Source organism: Gopherus flavomarginatus, chromosome 1 (genome assembly GCF_025201925.1).
Source record: "Gopherus flavomarginatus isolate rGopFla2 chromosome 1, rGopFla2.mat.asm, whole genome shotgun sequence".
In the NCBI taxonomy this organism is placed as follows: Eukaryota; Metazoa; Chordata; order Testudines; family Testudinidae; genus Gopherus; species Gopherus flavomarginatus.
This window is the reverse complement of record NC_066617.1, coordinates 138,698,260-138,718,688: the sequence shown is the minus strand read 5'-3', so window position 1 is coordinate 138,718,688 and position 20,429 is coordinate 138,698,260. Positions and strand designations below refer to the sequence as shown.

General features: G+C 42.6%; 1 protein-coding gene across 6 annotated transcripts in view; it reads right to left on the bottom strand.

Moving 5' to 3' along the window:
• Nucleotides 1-1,567: 1,567 nt before the first annotated feature.
• Nucleotides 1,568-20,429, bottom strand: part of FAR2 (fatty acyl-CoA reductase 2) — a 221,978-nt gene continuing 203,116 nt past the window's right edge. For all 6 annotated transcript variants that reach the window (XM_050965691.1, XM_050965674.1, XM_050965658.1 and 3 more), the window contains 4 exons: nt 16,857-17,028; nt 12,821-12,950; nt 9,778-9,905; nt 1,568-7,899 (listed from right to left, as the gene is read on the bottom strand). In XM_050965691.1, the coding sequence (XP_050821648.1) occupies nt 7,737-7,899; nt 9,778-9,905; nt 12,821-12,950; nt 16,857-17,028 (593 nt within the window). In that variant the 3' untranslated portion in view covers nt 1,568-7,736. The remainder of the gene's footprint in view (nt 7,900-9,777; nt 9,906-12,820; nt 12,951-16,856; nt 17,029-20,429) is intronic.

The window sequence follows — 20,429 nt, the reverse complement described above, 5'->3', positions numbered from 1 at the left end:
TCCCCAGGATATCCCCTGTATATATGGCCACTACATCTGAGTATAGCTATCAACTACCCTGCGAAGCTACTTCAGCTTGCACTGGAGACCTCAGAATATGTGGAGAGGCAAAGATAGCTACTGTTTTCCTTCACCACGAGCTATTCCTGACCCACAAGTGGCCTTTGGGAAGAAAACAGAATCTGGTGCCTGCTTCCCAAACTATTTAAATATATATGTGTGTGTGCTGATTCTTCCATTCAGGTTAATGGAACACCCATGGGAGCAGGATCTGGCCTATAATGGTGCTATTTCAAAGCAGCTGCATTTTGAAAACTTGTGCTGAGTTTGCAAGTAGTGGTGCAGTCTCAATGTAATAAGGGAGGAGCTTTTCCAAAGCAGAGCTGGCAGTTAGGTGCCTGACCCTCAATGATTTTGAAAATCATCCTTAAGAACACAAAGTACTCATCATTTTGCTGGCCTAGTATAAAACAGTAGATCGCTTCAGTAGGAATTTCCATTGCCACCCAGTATGCCTATACTATACACAAGTGTTAAATGAAAGCTGCACAAAAAAAATGACTCTTCAAATGACAATATTAACACTGTCTGGCACTTCAGTAAAATAACTATTCCAGTACAATAGAACACAGTGCATGGACTGAAAAAGAAAATCCGTATTTAATAAACCTTAATAAAATGCTTCACTTCAAATGTCAGTCAATTTAATGTAAATGTGAGTTCTGGGGAGAAAAATTTCAATTTTGCTATTGACAGCCCCACCTACCGCGAATTAAAGCCATCAGCAAAAAAGTTCATTTGTTCATAAGAAAAAAAATAGGAATGTCAGCCTGTAGATTTGAATATTTGAAGTCTTATTTCTGATTAACTTGTGCTATCGTGCCATTCAGTTACATAAACAACTTGAACTGGGACACTCATGGTGAGATTCTCAGCCCCATGCCAGACAGGTACCAGATAACAGGGCCAGAGCAATGTAAAATGGCCCGAAAAGCCCTGTATCCAGCTGGGAAGGATTCCTCCAGCATACACGGTCCAGTGCCAGTAGTAAGCCAGGCTTCTGAGGAACCCTTCACACAAGCCCTCGCATGAGGGATGTATCGGGGCAGGGCAGGAGTGGGAGAGGCAAGTCAGGGATTGGATGGCGGCACACAGCACTGCAGAAATTCAGGGCAGTGATCAGGCCCAAGAGGCAGCCTGGGGAGGTTGCTGTAACTTAAACACCCAGGGTTGTCTAGATTACACTGGGGGCTTCTCCAGCCCCCACAGCAGCCCTGGACTGGGTGGGCAAACATGGGGCTTAAAGCTACCTTAGTGCCCCACTCCTCTGGCTATGTGTTCTGTGCTGTGCTCCTCGGAGAGTGCCCCACAAGACATCAACAGCTTTCCTGGGAACTGCCACTTTTAAAACCCTGCGTAAACAATGTATTGAGACTTAACATGCACTGCATACCCATAGGTAACCATTTTCCACCCCAAGTTTTGAAATGGTGAAGGAGAGGCATATGGAAAAACACCACTGCTCGTAAATAATTTTCCTCAGCAACTCCAGTAGATTAATGCATAATAACTGTTTTAAAATATTTTATTTATTAAATGTTTAAAATAACATAATTAATAATAGCAATTTTATGGCTGAGGTTCTTGTATTCCGTGATCGTACAACTTTGACATGGAGGGCTCAAAACATTACACTTTTGAATTAGAAACTTCATAAGTAACATTTATAACAGTAAATTGTCTCATAGGGAAAAGTGTATAGCAATATCAATTATAATCATATAAACTTTGGGCAGTGGGACAATAATAAAATGAACCCCCTTTATAGCAAAATATTTGTCAAGATTATGTATAGTGATCAAGAAACAATATATAAGCAGTTTCATTTTCTATGGTACTCGTTGAAAAAAGAATCAAGATTTCTTTCTTTAGTAACTGATAAACTGGGATAGTACCTTTAAGTCTGTTAAATTACTCCTAATATGCACATTTTTATTTGCCCTTAAGTAAGTTTTTTAACCACCTTCTTACCAAGGTGTAGCACCATTTAGCAAGATCATTACTGATACATTTGCTGGGAATGTACAATATATAATCTATTCTGCGCTAGAATACAAGGTCCAGATGAACAACAAGTTCATCCTTGTTGTCTGCAGTAGAACTTCAGTGCAGGAGTAGCAACAACACACTATAAATCATGAAGCTGAAATTTATTTAAAAACAAAGCGCCCCCCCCTTTTCCAAGTTGCATAAGGATTCATGAACGATGACTGATTATTTAACAGTACTGTTTTTTTTTTAAACTTAGAAAATTAGGGTGGTGGTTTTGACATCATCTTAACTTGATGAAGAAAAGCACATAATAAATGGTTAGAGCCTGGCCTTTCAAAAAGATCAGATGGTTGCAACATTTCTGGAAGTCGTGTGAGATGATTGGTGCTGAAAATGTATAAATATACATACAGATATGTACACTCACCCCCACACACAGAGGTGCACCAGGTCACCTTGAAAACATCATGCAGCAGCAAAAGCTGACCGAAAGTGCCCCCAAGAAATGTGGCCTGGTCATCGAGTTTTCCTGCAAATGTATTGGAAAAAAACCTCATTTTGCAGAAAATTCTCTGGAAATAAATTGACTTGTCAGTCAAATGGCATGTTCAGATTAATTTTTTAGCAGGGGTATTTAGTTTAATTTAAAAAAGTATACAATTTGTTATTTGAAAGCTAACAGTTTGACAGACTTCCTATAACATAGAAATCATTTGACAATGAAACGATATTCAGTGTTTCATAGCTTCTACATACCACTCAGCTTATAGCTATAGCCTGGTATGCGTGTATAATATTGACTAAAACAAGAGTACATCAGGTTCAGTGCATCACAGGTTAGTTTCCCGAGTAACTATGACAACTCTGCAGTATTCTGTCACAATATCATGTGGTAACTGCATGGTAAGTCCACTGGGTACACAAGTCCACTGTTTTGTGATGCTATGGCAAATAAACTGTCTTGATTGTACAGTATGTGGCCACCAGCTCTGTCCTCAAAGCTGCTTGTCCATAAAGGGCAGCAGAGGAGAAAGGAAGATTCGAGGCTACTGCTGAGTCCCACCCATGGCAAAAGGAAGCTAGATGTAGCTCTGTGATTGGTCAACAGCATTTCGTCTGTCAACAAGATGATAATACAGGAAAGTGAAGCCACTTCTTTCCACAGGACTAAGCATGCTGGCTCAGCAAAAAATCTCTAGCCTAACTGGCCTCCGCTCATAAAGATGCTATGGGCCCATCTCTGCAACCTTCCCTCCGGTCAGTCATGTATACTTATGACTCCGCACTGAATGGAATTTTTTTGATTAATAGGTTATTCAACAAAAAATGCAGCTTTGATCAACCCAAACCTATTCACAGATGTGACCACTGATAATTTTGGCCATGGCAGGAAGAGAAGGTGATGGTGCTGCTGCTATTGCCACCCTCCCTTATGATCTTTAGCCAAGTGGTTGGGGCACTCACATGGTGTGTGGTTTAAATCCCTGCTTTGGAAGGGACCCAAGGTGGGTTTTTTCAATTCAGCAAAAATTTCATTCTTTGACCCAAACCAATTTTTTTTCAAAACTGCCACTAAACTGAAAAATCAGTTATTTGCCCAGCAAGTGTAATGCCTATGAACCAAAGTATGATTTCCTACAGGACCTCTTTAAAACTGCAACTTTTTAAAATAAAAAAAACTAAACTGGATTTGGCTTCATTTTATCAAACAGAGGAGGAGGGAAAGGCCAAGCAAGCATCTGTTTCCCTTTTTAGCGAGAACTTCCCCAGGGCTTTGAGTTCACTGAGAAAGAGTGGCTGTATGTTGATGAGCGCAGTGTTTGGAGACCATTGCAAAAGTCCCACAGACCTTTGGTGTGAGGTTGTAAAGATCTCAAGAGCCCAGAGAATCTCACTGAGCTCAGGCTTGCAGTGATATTTCCACCAGATCATCAACACAAGCACCAGAACACTATGGCCAGAGTTGTCCTTGATGAGACCTTGATTGGTCCACAGAGCGATCTCAATCAGGAGATGTTTTGAGCCACACGAAAGAGGATGAAAGATGTACATTTTATCATACTTAAGCTCACGTTCAGCAAAATTAGCAACCTGATTTTCCACTCAGCTCCTGACCTGTGTTGCCTTTCCTATTTGCTGGCAATGCTGGAGTTTCTCAGAGACAAGGATGAGGCTGAGAGGATGGCAGGGCAGACAGCGAAAGCTCTCCAGAATACAGTTTGCCACTTGGAATGAGAAGTGGTCACAGTTGTGCATTTGCAATATCCCCAACAAGCTCTGCTGCTCTTCAAGGGTGAGAAAGAAGGGGCTCACTTTGCTCCTATGGTTGCATTTGGCAAAATACTAAGGTGCCTGGAAAAACTTAAACTTGGTACCACTAGCCTCCTGAGTGAAAACTACTGCATCCTGATTCTCATGCAGGTACAAGGGTCCTGACGTTTTCATGGGGAGACAGACTGGTTGGGGTGGGCATAGCACATGCAAATGACCAGTCACAAGTAGGTCTAGCCAAAGGAAGGGGTTAGTGGGGATCTATATAACTCAAAATCTATGAAAATAATGTGTTGTGTAGATCTTTCATATCAGATATGTTCAGAGCCCACTGCTTTCAGTGGAGTTCCATGTGAGCTGAAAGGTTTGACCTGGTGCATCTGATTGTAGGATTGGATCCTTTGTTTATGTAGGCAGAGTAAGATTTAAGATTGCCACAGCTATTTGTTTCTTTCTTTTTAAGTGCTTGGATTTTGTAAATGTGCTTGGTCAGTTCATTGGTGCTAATTAGCATCCTTAACTGGACTTTTTTGGTGAAGTTTTTTGTTTTCAGAATGACCCAGGTTTTGTTTATTTTTAACATTTCATTTTTTCCTGTGTGCAAGTAAATGAAGATAGTGTTTTAAATCAGTGGGATGAATGTACCACCTGATTATTAAAATAAGAGAGTGAGTGGTGCAGGTAGGGTGACCAGACAGCAAGTATGAAAAATCAGGATGGGGGTGGAGGGTAATAGGCACCTATATAAGAAAAAGCCCAAAAAATCAGGACTGTCCCTATAAAATCGGGACATCTGGTCACCCTAGGTGCAGGTCTAACTAACAATGCATCCTGCAGAGACAGCCTTGCCTCATTCCATGTGGACCTGACAATTTAGGCGCATACATTAGGTAGCTATGTTAGTGATGCATACAAGTACAGTGCACCTGACCTTCACTCCAAACACTGCTGAAGACTCATAGCACATGACATGTCCAGTCCAAGGCTAGAAAACCACATCTCCTGATTGCACAAGCAGCAGCTAAGCCAGTAGGATGCAATGCCTGCTAGACACCTCACTGAACCCCTGTCTTTCTTAGCCATGTTGTTTCAGGTGGGGTAACAAAGTTTTTTGCATTTTACAAAGCACTTTTTCATCCTAAGACCTCAACACACCTTACAAAGTAGCCCATTTTACACTTAAGTACAGAGACTTGAAGCAATCTGTATGAGAGGTACTGTGGTCTAGTGAGAAAAGAAGTGGTTTTACCATTTCAGAGAGCTGCGGGAGGAGTGTCTATATTCTGGGATCCACCAGATTACTAGCGGTAAATATGCCCAATGGCTTGTGATGGGATGTTAGATGGTGCAGGATCTGAGTTACTACAGAGAATTCTTTCCTAGGTGTCCAGCTGGCAAGTCTTTCCCACATGCTCAGGGTTTAGCTGATCGCCATACTTGGGGTCGGGAAGGAATTTTCCTCCAGGGCAGATTGGCAGAAGCCTTGGGGGGGTTTTCGCCTTCCTCTGCAGTGTGGGGCACAGGTCACTTGCTGGAAGGTTCACTGCACCTTGAAGTCTTTAAACCATGATTTGAGGACTTCAATGGCTCATACACAGGTTTGATACAGGAATGGGTGGGTGAGATTCTGTGGCCTGCATTGTGCAGAAGGTCAGACTAGATGATCATAATGGTCCCTTCTGACCTTAAAGTCTATGCTAAAAGCCTCCTTTTGGCAATGTGTTTAAACTCTGTTACTTATTTGGAAAATGGTCTTGTAGAGGATGGGGAAGAAGAGGTAACTTTACTAGTTCTTTTCATTTTTTCAAAGAAATATTGCTTTTGGCCATGATTTTTTTTCCCCCTCTGTTGCCTTCACTGTCAGAAGCAGGTATAATTTTGATATAATGGCCACTTCATAGATATTTGACTATTCTTGGCCTTAAACTGCTTCTTGTATCACATTTTGTGATGCAATGTTACTTGCTTGGGAGGCAGAAGGCACAAAGTTAGACAAATTGGAAACTTGCAAATACTTTAAAAAGGAGTCATTTTAAAGTCTTTTAATCTTAACAAATGCTCACTCAATTCACTAAATGTAAAGAAAATGTTCCAGTTGTCAATGAGACTTAATCATTTAAAAACTGAAAGCTTAATAATGTGGGGGATTTTTTTTGGTACAAAAAAATCAGCCTTTCAATGGGATCCTAGTTGCAACTCCTTGTCTGCCTTCTAAGCTGCAGCACACTGATAGAGCACTATGCTCTTTATATATCACATGCAATCCCTCTCCAACAGAAGTCAATGAAAAATGTCTATTGTCATCCCTGAAAACAGGACTGGGCCCATTACTCAGACTGACAGCAATGGGAGCAAGATCGGGATGCATGATCCATAACAAAACACGGTTACTAACTTTGCTTAATTACACTTTCTTCAACAAAGTGGGTGCATGAATTTTCAGGGGAATTTAACTATAGGGAAAGTTTGAAAGGGGAGTAACAAGCTGTTTTTCAGCTAGACAAAATAAATGTTAGCCAAAAATCAGAATTTCAAAGCACGGTGATCTTTTTTTTTAAATGACTGAGTCAAAAATATCTTTATTTTCTTCAAGGTTTGAACAAGCATTCTCCTTCATGTTGAGAGTAAATACAACTCCTCTCAGGCCACATAAATTTTCCAAGCAAAAGCTATAGTGGTGATAAAAGAGGGCTTTTTAATGGAAGACAAATTATAGAGAGATTAATGCTTCTCCCTAGTAAAGTCACTTGTGTGTGTGTTCATGCTGATAAAAAATGTACACGGCTTCTGTATATCTCATCAATCAAAGCTTGAAAGTATCAGTCCTTGGCAACCTGAGATAGAGATCTAAACTACATTATCAGCCTTCCACAGTTTACTTTTTCTTACTTCCTTTAGGTCTGAGTGACATAGAAAATGTGGTTTCACAATCTAATAAGGTATTTGGCCCTATTGGTTTCATTGAGCTAAACTTGTGAATTGCATTTAAGAAAACCTCTCACTGATTTATTTCTCTATTTCCTTATCTTATCATATTCCTTTCCTAATTTCTATTCCTTTAAAATTTGCAACTATTAAGGAGGGAGGTGGGGATGAGAGTGTCTAGCTCTTAGACTTTGGATGGAAAGATGGCAGCTTTGGTTAATCCATCCTCTTGCACACCAGAATCTAGACAAAAGACTCAGAATAACCCATGCCTAAAGCTTCAGTTATAGCTTTAAAATTAGCATGGTCCTATGGAAGAAAGATTGCATATTAAAGTGTTAGTAACAAGATAATTGTGGTCATAGTAACAGGACACATGACTGCAGGCAGCTGTTGGTGGTGGTGGATTCCCTGCTACTTTCAAGCCCAGATGCCCACAGATGCTGTTTAGAGGAGAGGAAGGTCCTTTTGGCCGCTGACTGACTATTTCAGTGCCTGAGGGTGCTTGATGCCCTGAAATAGGAAAGGAACTTATAGCAGAGGCTCACAACGAAGTACCAGATGTTGCGAGCCATCTGCGACCTTGCAATGAAAATGCGCCAGATGATCACAAGGAGGGTGGTGTTGAATGCATACTGGATGTTCCTTAGCCTGACAAATAAAAGAGAAGCACATTAAGAAAAATTACTTAAAACAATACTGAGATGCAGCCTTAACATCTTTGGATCAGACTTAAATAGGAATTTCTGCATTGCACTTTTAAAGTGATCTTATTTATAAAGTGGAATGATGTGGCCCTCCTGCCTTTTCTGTTTATTAGCAAGGATACCGGTGCTTAAACAGGTGTCTCCTTTGTGTCCCAAAGCCGTCACCTCCTACATGACCTCGCATTGAAATTATAAGGCAATGAATGCAGTGATGTGATAGATTCAGCTACTCCAGCATGCCTCAGATGTCTTTGATTCCATGCATTCTGATTTCAGACCAGAACTGAGACTGAATTAACATTGATGGCTAATTGACTAGGGATGGCCTAATTGGTGTCCTATTGTCCATGTTTTACTCTGGTGTGTCAGCAATTTTTAATAACGTCGACAATGAGGTTTTGGTGACTGGCTTATGGAATGTTTGCAGGGATTGACAAAATGCCCCTTCAGTGGGTTTGTTCCTCCGTTGCTGCAACATCTCAGACAGGTAATGTCAGGCAACGGTTCATCCTCCCCAATGGTCCACTTTTCAGGATCTTGCAGGGTTCTGTTTTTTTTCCTACCACTCCTGTTCATTGCGCATGTCAAGCCATTTGGGGAAACTGAGATGATTTAGGCTAAAATGTCGTTATTATACTGATTATATTAATCTCTGTGTCTACCTTTTGTCAAACACAGCTTCTACAATTCTACACATTCCTTACTTTGCTAGTGTCTGGCCAAGGTGAGGATCAGGACAAAAGCAAACTAGCTGTGACCTAGCCTGGTCAAGATTGCTTAGTCTTTTTTGTGTGTGTGTGCTTTGTTCTGATATTTTGGCTTGTACTGGTAGTGATGGAGTTTATGCCACCCATTTGGGTTACTATGCAGTTTATATGTTCCCGCTTTATTATAGAAGCACTTAGAAATTAGGAATATGAATCTTTAAAAATTACTCAAACTCATGATTCATTTGTGACATCCCAGCAATGGCAACAGCCTGTCTTACACTTGTAGTTTCACAGGAGCAAGTGTTTTCCAGAGTGAAAAGTGCTGTTCCATGAAAGGCATAACACTGGTCCTCCAGCAGAAGTTCCTCTGTCCCCCTTTGCATGTTCTTTGGCACTTCCGAGTATTTGGTCTGGAGGAGGTAAGCAGGGCTTACCCTTTTTTAATTTGAAAAAAGGAACCCAAGATCTTTATTAGAATGTTTTAGAACTTTATATGTTCTAGTTCCAAAATGCCAAATCCAACTTTGAAGCCTTTATTTTATTTGGGAATGGGAGACCAAGGAGATTTTACACTCACTCCCTATCTCCAGTACAAGTGTATTTCTAGATTGTTCTAAAGTTTTACACAACCCCTGGAAATTGCCATCAACCTTTAGGAGTTTCGCTATATCCAAAGCTGCTCCTCACCTCTTTATTTTTTCCTGTCCTGAATGAACCTTTGGAACTTTTGCAGCAACAGATCTGTAACCCCTCTCTGCCACTTTTTTTTAGGGGAGGGGGAAGTTGACTAACTCACTGGTGAGGAAGATTGACTACTTCCATGATAGTATAATGTGCTGCTGCTGGACTAGGGGGCCAGCCCAAACCCCCTTTTCTTCCCAAGATGGGCAAGGAAATATTAGGTCAGATCCTCAACTTATGTAAATAGGGAGCTATGTCATTTTTATCTCACACAAGATCATTCTCAACTTGAAACAGGTATGATTCATCTGTCCTCATCCCAGGAATCATATTATTCAATTTAAAATGGAAACCCTTGCCTTAAATACCCTTATATACAGCTACCCAAAACAGCTGGGGGCTGTTGCCACATTTGACCAGGTATGGCTTACTTTCGTAAGTGCTGTTTTGCTGCAGGAATCCCAGACATGTCCTCATTCAGCAAATATTTCTTCGCGCCTATGCAGTAATTTTCAATGTATTCCGACCAATGCAGCTGACGCACATCAAAGTTGAATAACTGAAATTAAAGAAAAAGGAAGTTAATTAAATGCAACAGTCAGATTTGCAGCATGAATAAAGCTGTACAACTTCATGCTGTGATCTTGAACTAAGTTTCACTTGGAACAAAGCCTAGAAATTTCTGAACCACAAGATTCAGTGAAGAAATGTGCAATGAAAAAATGTTACTCCAACTCTATCATACTACTCTTCATTAGTCATCTGGTTCTGCTTTTAACTCATAACCCTCCGACCTTAAAAAAACTAGGTATTTTCTATCAATGGTCTTGCATGCGGTTATCTGTATATATAGAGTCACAAAAAAAATACCATCGTGCTAGAACACAGACTGCATATTGAAAATTCATCAAAACAAGTCCCTGTTCACTGGTGTCATACTGGGATAATATTTTTAGTGAAAATAAATGGACCAGACACTGAATCAACAGGTCCCCCTGTGTCAGAAATTCAGCTGAGCAAAGCTACATTCTCTCTTGGCATCTGTGGCTCCAGAAATCCAAGAAATTGCTTATTCAGTTGTTTGACATCAATTTGTCTGATTGCCTTGCTAATGACATTTGGTTTCACAGATCAAGATTTTAAATGGAAAAGGTGTCAGCAATGCTCTCAGGGGATTATAGGTCTAACAGAGCGAAGAAACAGCTTAAGCAAAAAAGAATGAAGAGGAAGTGCTTTCTTTGCAAAGAGAACTGTTAACTGTGAAGCAGGGTTTTATGAATGAATAACAAGATGGCTGACGTGACTCCACAGAAGTATTTTCAAGCAAGATATGCAGAAAAGAACTCTTCACTCTCAAGCCCACCTAATCCTTTCAGCTTGGTGCAAGAGCACTGGCATCAGCATGGCTGTGAGCCAGAAGATAATTCTGGGTATGGCCATATAAAACAAGTATACCTAGCTATACCTGGAATTTACTGCCTCTCTGGATCCACAGTGTAGGGGTTCCATGACTTGTGAGGCTTCGTACCACAGTGGGGATCTGCATGAGTATTTCATAAAGGACTAGACCAATTTTATTTGATCACTGAGTCCCCATCTCGCTGCAAGTATATGATACAGCCCCACAGGTACGTTGAAACTCATCCTAGATCTGCTCATTATATTCCTTCAACACTGTTGCTTCTTTTTCCATCACTGCCCCACTCATGTGCAGAAGTACTTAAAACCAGCAAAGAGTACATTAGATTTTGACATCCTGCAGATATTGCTCTATGGGGGCTCAAATCTAACAAGAACTTGATCATATTGTGTGTTTTCTCTGGCTAAGATACTGTACTATTTTCTAAAATATTGTACTTACAGCCCTGTCCAACTCCCAATGACATCAATGGACAGAGGAGGTTATTCAAGGTATGTGGTCCCTATTTGTATTCCAAACATGTGTGCTATGCACCGGATCCGAAAGATTTTTGTAGCAGTGTCTGTTGACCGGCACGTGCATCATGAGTTGCCTCGCGTCTCAGGCAAGGTTATGTTAGGTCATGCGGGTCAATGCCTTTTCTGTCACTCTCTTACCGCTGAGTAGATCAGTCTGCAGCAAAGGGGATGGAGGACAGGTATTGGAATACAAATAGGCACCACACATCTTGAAGAACCTCCAGTTACAGGCAGAGGTGACATGTGGGCGGGATGCACAAAGGGTCACGTGTCCCCCCAGAGACGCTGCTTGGTTTGTATTGAGAATGCTCACATGGACTGAGCAGGCTCAGTAACATCTGCTGAAGCCACTGCCCTCACTCTGTCCCCCAACTCTCAGCAGGTATGGGTTGTCTCTGGACAGGTAAGGAACATCTTTTTCTTCATGTTGTGGTCCCTATATGTATTCCAAATGTGGGTAAGTATCGAGCAGTGATCAGCATGGAGATGGGTGCCAAGATGCAAGAGGTAGCACAGCTTGCAATTTGGCATGGCCCACTGCAGTATCTTCAGCCATCTCTTGGGTGATGGTGTAATGGGTGGTGAAGGTATGTAATGAACACCACATCATGGCCTGATGGAAGTCCTGCCAGGACACGTCTGCTAGGGAGCTGGATGTGGCTGCTTGCGCCTGCATCGAGTGCACTGTAATTCCGTCAGGCCATGGGATGTTGGGAAGTTTGTAGCATTCTCAGATGCAGCTGGATACCCATTTTGACATTTGGTGGGAGGAGAGAGCTTGGCCCTTGAATCAGTCAGCAATGGAAATTAAGTCTTGTTGACATGCAAAAGGCATAAGTTCTGTGGAAACAGAATGCTAGCACATCATAGATGTAGAGGGAATGGAGGGCCCTGTCTGCAGGGGAGACACGTGGCTTAGGATAGAAGACTGGGAGGCAGACAGATTGGTTGAGGTGGAACTCTGAGGCCATCTTTGGGAGGAACGTGGAATGCAGTCGCAAGGAAACCTTGTCTTTTGACAGTGTAAATATGGAGATAGGGGGTAAGCCATTATGGCAGCTACTTCGCTGACCTGCAGAGTCGAAGTGATGGCCACAAGGAAGATTACCTTCATGGAGAGAGATGAGAGGGAGTACGTTGCCATTGGGTTGAAGAGTAGAGAGGACAAGATTAAGGTGATACAGGGTTGTGGGTTTTAGTACCAGCGGGAAGCTATTGACAAGACCTTTCATGAAGTGAACAGTGGTGGGGTGAGTAAACACCGAGTTGCCATCTTCAGTGATTGGTCCATCCCTTTTTTGCTGCATTGCAGAAACAGAACATCCTCCTAAATGAAACTGAAGGCTTGTACAAGTCTAACAAAACTGGGGGGAAATAAATTATTTCCCTTTCTTTCAAGGAGGTGTTTTTAATGCTGCCCATCCCTGGAAGATGCTATTTGAAGGCTCACCTATAACTCAAATATGATAGGCTGGAAGACTGGAGGTAAACAGAACTGTGGTTGAGAATGAGCAATTTAACAATAGGTATACTTACTCTCCTGTCCTCTGGACTGAGCTGGGTCATTAACATGTTCATATTTTCTGAAGACCACTCCCAGGACTGACAGGTAAAATATTCCAGAAGCATCATAGACTTGTGCAGCCGATTGAAGATCTTCATCATCCTGGAATAGTGCAGAGGTGTTGGAGCCATGCAGAGCCATAGCAGAACATATAATGAAATAAGGAGAACTTGCTCTTATCTGAAAATTGGAGTTTCATGCAGGGCTCTCCTACTTTACATAATTGATTTCTCCATGGAGCTTAATGCCTTAGTTGCTTTTGCTAGTTATTGTGAAGCTGAGTTTTGGGACTCAGCCATCCACCAGCAGCCTCCTCTTCTGTTCAGCAGGCTGATAACTTGCTTAGTTGGAATTGTTATATACTTGCCGAGGCCCTGATCCTGTAGCTGGCTTCTCAGGGACAGACCCTGGTGCCTGAGAAGATCACTGTTGACATCAGTGAGACTCAGCATGACCATGATGCTGTACCTATACACAGCCAGTTGCAGGACCATGGCCTAACTTACTAGTTTGAACCGAATAACAGTAACAACTGACTAAGTCCTAGAACATAGGACACACATATCTGGATAGCTTACAGACTCCCTTTCTCCTTGTGTACTACTGCAGCAGTTTTGAACAGTTCAAGTGCTCTAAATGATGTCCCCTTTCTTAAATGGGAAGGGCCTGGTGACAGAGCACTCTGAGTGAAGGATTCTTGACTTCTGTAAAAGTCATAAAACCATAGCTGCTGTGAGTCTGGTAGCTATCTTTCAGAATTCTTTTCCAGAGGAAAGATTCATAGATTCTTAGGCCAGAAGGGGCCATTGTGATCATCTAGTCTGACCTCCTGCACAAAAACAGGCAATAGAACTTCCCCAAAATAACTCCTAGAGCATATCTTAAAAAAAAAAAAAAATCCAACCTTGATTTTAAAATGGTCAGCAATGGAGAATCTATCACAATCCTTGGTAAGTTGTTCCAGTGGTTAATTACTCTCATTGTTAAAAGCTATGCCTTATTTCCAGTCTGAATTCTTTAACTTCCAGCCATTGGATTGTGTTACACCTTCCTCGGCTAAACTGAAGAGCCCATTATTCAATATTGGTTCCTCATGTAGATATTTATAGACTGTAATCACCCCTTAACCTTCTCCTGGTTAAGCCAAATAGATTGACATCCTTGAGTCTATCACTAGAGGACATGTTTTCTAATCCTTTAATCATTTTCATAACTCTTCTCTGAAACCTCTCCAATTTATCAACATCCTTCTTGAATTGTGGACACCAGAACTGGATGTAGTATTCCATCAGTGGTCTTACCAGTGCCCTATACAGAGGTAAAATAAACTTTCTATTGCTACTTGAGATACCCCTGCTTATGCGTCCAAGGACTGCATTACCTCTTTTGGTCACTGCATCACACTGGGAGCTCATGTTCAGCTGATTATTCACCACGAGCCTCAAATCTTGTTCAGAGCCTGTTTCAGAGTCTGTTTCCCAGGATAGAGTCCCCCATCTTGTAAATATGGCCTACATTCTTTGTTCTTTGGCCTCTCAAGATGCTAATAAGGGTAACAATGGTGAGGCTGGGTTTTGGGGACACCTGTCCAAAGGGAGTTGAACATTGACCACTAAATCCTTCCACACAAGCCACCCAAACAGCTGACAGGGAGTAACAATTCAACCCAGGTTAACTCTGGCTGGTACCTGGAAAGTAAATGCATTTTGATGGCTAAGAAGTTAGGACTGAGTGTTTGTGGGGGAAGATTATGGGTGGTTGCCACAGCAGGTAAGGAGGAATCTGAATCATCTAGGCACTTGCTGGGGGGCAGGAGACCAACGGAAGATATAGCATCAGGGATAGTGGAGAAGGCAACATGATGCTGTGTGAAGGAAAGGAACTACTTGAAGGTGTGGAAGTTGGAAGAGGCATCTGAGGGACAATAAGAGAATTCAAGCTGATGGGATGAAGGAAGGTTTGGATTTAGACGTTGCAATGGACGGTGAGAAGGAAGTCAAGGCTATGTGTAATACTGATAGACTCCTGTCATAGGCGGGTGGGATTGAATCGGGGACCTCTAGAGTTTAATGCATGAGACTTTACTGCATGAGCTAAAAGCCATATGGCCCTTAGCTAAGGCTGTAGAGCAGACTCATTAATCTCTAAGTGGTCTCAGTGCCACTAGATGGGACAGAACACCACACCCAGGAGGCAAGTGGGTTACATATACATTTGTCTGAGGTGAAGAAGAGGGGTAAGGAGAGAGTTTAGCAGCTTGGGCAGCCTCAGTAGCATATTTAATGAACTCAGTGATGCAAGGCTGTGTCCTGTTTGCCCCGCTCCGAGATTGAAAAGTTCAAGGGGTGGGAGGTACTTCTCAGCCTGAATAAATTCCAAACTGCATTTGAAATTAAAGTTTAGGATTATAGCTGACATTTCTGCATCTACTACAAGAATTATTGCAGGGATGTCTTATGGCCTGTATTATTTAGGATGTCAAACTAGATAATCACAGTGGTCCCTTCTGGTTTTATAATTTATTAACTTAGTGCCAAAAATCTTGCTGAAAGGGGCCATCATTTGTAACATCTGCAATAACTATATTTAGCACTTATTACTGTTATTTATTTGCATTACAGTGCCTAGAGCAGTAGTGGGCAACCTGCAGCCCATCAGGGTAATCTGCTGGCGAGCCGCCAGACAGTTTGTTTACATTTGCACAGCCGCCCATGGCTCTCAGTGGCCGCAGTTTATTGTTCCTGGCCAATGGGAGCTGCATGAAGTAGCGTCCAGCACATCCCTGTGGCCCATGCCGCTTCCCACAACTTCCATTGGCTGGGAACGGTGAACCGTGGCCACTGGGAGCTGTGGGCAGCCGTGCAAATGTAAACAAACTGTCTGACAGCCCGCCAGCAGCTTATTCTGCTGGGCCACAGGTTGCCCACCACTGGCCTAGAGGCTTCTTGCACTGCTCTAATTTATGCCCAGTTTTCTATGATTCCTAGGGGCCATTCCTGAAGTTGGGAATAATTGGGGCTCTAAGTGTATGCCCCATTTCCTTCAGACATGTCAGGGGGTAGGGTAACATCACAGCTGCTAGAGCACCTCCAGGCCATCCAGGGATTTCCCTACAGATGGCTGGTAAAACCAGCTCTACGCTGCCTGAGTGGGCCAAAGCAGGTGGCCTGGGCCCTGTTCAAGCTTTCTTTTGTGATCGTTAAACAAGCAGGAAAGAAGCTGATTTATTATTTACACAGGGGTCCCCCACAAAAGGGTCATGGATTCCTTCATTTTGCTTAGCCACACTGTTGCCAAAGTTCAGAAATCATCTAAGTGTAAATGTTCTTTTTAAATGCAGTTCAGAGCTTACGAACACTCATTACACCTTTCCAACTGTCAGACTGTTGTATGTGGGTTGTCACCTGCTGGACATGTCACTGACCTACAGGTCAAAATAACTGTGTGGTAACACTCTGACCATTGCCAAGCCTGAGTTTTTATGCATTGACACAATTTCACAACAGACTGAACTAACATCAGGATATTGCAGTGATCTAAAGCTTGCAGTATGCCTGGCAACTGGGTCAGGTTCAATCACAGACAATAAAAGCAAGGGACTGAGGCACCACCCTTTTGTCTATCCACACTAGCTGTTCAATGCTTGACCTGATTTCTCTTTGTGGGGTTTTGGTAGTGAGACCAGAGGGAGAGGCCACTCCTACCCTTCTGGCAGCTTGGGAAACCACAAATTGTGAGACCAGCTCCATGGAGCTGAGTCTTATTGAAAATCTAAGACTCTCCCATGAAAGCTGTGAGAGTTGGGAGCCGTATGCTGAGCTGAGCTGAGCAAAAGGGGTTCAGTTCTTGAGTAAATGACTCAAGAGGAGTACTGGAGAAAAGAAGACAACCAAGAACTTTAAAGTGAGTGCAGATAGTGTAGGGCTGATTTTCTCAGGACACGTTAGAGCCCTTCTCCTCTATGATATTTTTAGGTATGATAATATATGGAGTAGCGCAACTTCTCACCTGGGCTTTCTTCCTGTTAATCTCAAGTAGAAGTCATAGAGCATGGCTGGAGCCTTATGACTGACAGTTATCCAGTACTGGTTTATCAGGTGGTTTGAGGTCATCTGAGCCTTGGGTATTCTGAAGGTCTGCTCAAGGGGGTTCCTTTTGAATGTGGACATGACATGGTATCCTGTAAGATAACAGAACAGATGTTTTGAATTAGACATGCATCACTTTTAGAACAGGCTGGCTTGAGCAAATCAATTGTGCTCAAATCTATTAATACTATCAGGTAATATGGTCCTAGAGAAATAGTTGGATTATATGATTTACATTTTGTCAGAGGAGAAAGATGGCTGTTTCATGCTGATTAATTCATACCATATACGTATGGTACGGTAAAATAAAAGGAAGTTCTTCTTCATGCAGTGCACAGTCAACTTGTGGAACTCCTTACCTGAGGAGGTTGTGAAGGCTAGGACTATAACAGTGTTTAAAAGAGAACTGGATAAATTCATGGTGGTTAAGTCCATACATGGCTATTAGCCAGGATGGGTAAGGAATGGTGCCCCTAGCCTCTGTTTGTCAGAGGATGGAGATGGATGGCAGGAGAGTGATCACTTGATCATTACCTGTTAGGTTCACTCTCTCTGGGGCACCTGGCATTGGCCACTGTCAGTGGACAGATACTGGGCTAGATGGACCTTTGGTCTGACCCGGTATGGCCGTTCTTATGTTCTTATGTATGTAAAAAAAGTGTTATAGATATAAAAATCAACAATGAGAGCCACTAATCAGGTTTTTACATATTTCCCAACTCATGCACGGCCTTTGTTATATTTGTCACAAATGTGTGTTGGATGCAGTCTCTGTCTCTACCTTTTCCACTGTCCTTAAAAAGAGAGGATAACAAGATAAGCATGGCCCAAAATTTGATCAGTTTTATATTTACACATTTTTAAAAACATAAATCTCTTTGCAAAAATCACCATTATTCATTATGGTTTGAGGGACTGGTCCTACTCCATGGCAGTTCTGCCATCAAAGGGAAAGGGGGAAAGATCCAGGTCTATAGGCAGTCTTCATATTATGATTGGATGCCTTTCTGAAATACACCTCTACCTTGATATAATGCTGCCCTCGGGAGCCAAAAAATCTTAGCGTGTTATAGGTGAAACTGAACTTGCTTTGATCCACCGGAGTGCGCAGCCCCTCCCCACACCCGGAGCACTGTTTTACTGCGTTATATCCAAATTCGTGTTCTATCGGATCATGTTATATCAGGACAGAGGTGTATATGCTTTAGTCAAACACAAATTATTGGGCCGAATAGAGGAACAAATGGCTTATTCTATGGCATGCATTGCACAGGAGGTCAGATAAAATAATCTAATGAGCCTTCTGGCCTTAAAAAATCTATGAATCTGGGTTGCTAGTTATTTAAAACAAATGCTTAACTAAAACTTAATGGCAGCACTCATGAGCAACTCTACCATAAGGAAACAACATTTGATGGAGGAAAAATTTCAAGAAGCCAATTTCCACTTCAAACCTTTAACAGTGAATTCTAATAGCTCAGTGGTTTAAGCATTGGCCTGTTAAATCTAGGGTTGTGAGCTCTAATCCTTAAGGGGCCCACTTAGGGGTCTGGGGCAAAATTGGTCCTGCTAGTGAAGGCAGGGGGCTAGACTCATTAACCTTTCCAGGTCCCTTCTAGCTCTATGAGATAGGTATATCTCCATATTATAGTGGTGTAAATCCAGGGGAACGCCATGAGTATCAGTGGTTACTCCAGATTTACTCTTATAACTCAGAGCCAAATTTGACCTATTAACTTTAAACTATGATTGTATTTCTTAAGAAAAGAGAACTTTAATTTTCAAAAAAGTGCCAGTGCATATACTGGGTTGTACTGAGAAGAAACAGTTAACATATCTGTATATTCTATATACTGTATATTCTGAAATCCTCATCATATTCTTTCAAAGCAGAATTGGTTTAGGGTAACTAATTGCAATCATCATATACACCACAGACTTTTGTGGGATTTGTTGTCTATGTAACAACGAAGTTAATTCCATTAGTCATACCCTATGGAGCCTGAGAAATGAGACTAGAATGGCAACATTTGTATTCATATCACATACAAATGGTATGACTGTACTTATAACGCTACAATGGCACACCTACAGTGTGACAGCTATGCCACTGTAGTGCTTCGGTGTGGATACTACCTACGCCAACAGGAAGGGTTCTCCTGTCAGCGTAGGTAACCCACATCCCCAAGAGGCAGTAGCTAGGGCAACAGAAGAATTCTTCTATCAACCTAGTGCTGTCTACACTGAGGCTTAGATCAGCTTAACTATGATGCTCAAGGGTGTGGATTTTTCACAATCCTGAGTGATGTAGCTAAACCAACTTCATTTTGTAATGTGCACCAGGCCTAAGAAACAAAATACTTAGGGCCGATCCTCTGACCTGCTATATGAGGGAATCCCCAGGTAGCATAGAGTTACTGTAATATCACCCCTCCTGATCTTTTACACAGAAAGCTCTATTCTGGAACAGACCCTTGGGACCAGAGGCAGCTGCCGATACCTCCAAAAGAATTTACTTTTTAATGGGAACCTGTGGCAGGGTGGTCACCCTGCTCCTGCCCTGAAGGGCTCAAAGCAGCCCTGGAGAGGGCTGCAGCAGGAAAAGCTAGTCTGATTGGGGGAAGTAGCCACAGCTGGGGCCATGCCCCAGTCAGGTCGTAATTGGCCCTATAAAAGGTCTGTGAGCCAGGAGCTCAAGAACAGACTCTCTTGCTAGCTTCTGGAAAGAGAAGGACCTGGCTGCTAGGAAGCTGAGCAGGGTACCTAGGGTGGAACAGTTCTGGGGAAGGGCAGAGGGACCTGGGAAGCTCCAGCCTAGCAAAACCCCAGGCTGCAGGCCTAGTTAAAGGCCTACAAACAGGTACTGGGGCTGCAGAGGGGTGGCCCAGAGATAGGCAAAGGCAGCAGGTCCTAACCCCCTTGCCGATGATGCGTGGTTTACAGACTGAAGTCTGCCCCAGGGAGTGGAGGCTAGATACTGACTGGCAGTAGCCACTGAGGCAAGGTGGGTTTACAGGGTTGGGGGTTCCCCAGGGAGGGGAGACCCAGATTGAGGGTTAATGCTGGGGCAGAACTCCAAGGCAAAGGGCACCGGGTCTGGGAGGGACACGGGGGCCAGCAACAGGCAAGACACCGGCCTGTAGAGGGAGCTCCAGGCTGGAAGAGCTAATTCCCAGGACGACCAGCAGGAGGCGCAGCACTAGTGAGTCATCACCTCACCACAGAACCACATGGAACTGTATTCCTATTGCTTTATTCACTTGGCTTATGTCACAAATAGAAAACCAGATCAAAATGTTCAGTGTCACAAATTATGTTTAGATCATCCTCATACAGGATGATTCCAGACTAGTGCCTGGCCAGTCCTCTGCTACGTATCGTATGGTCTGTTCGTCCGTGTGCTATTCCTACTTAAGCATATGTAGGAATGTAGCCTGTGACTGGGAAGATGCCGGTTAGATTTTGTGCTAGGTGGAGGAGTTAGACACAACAT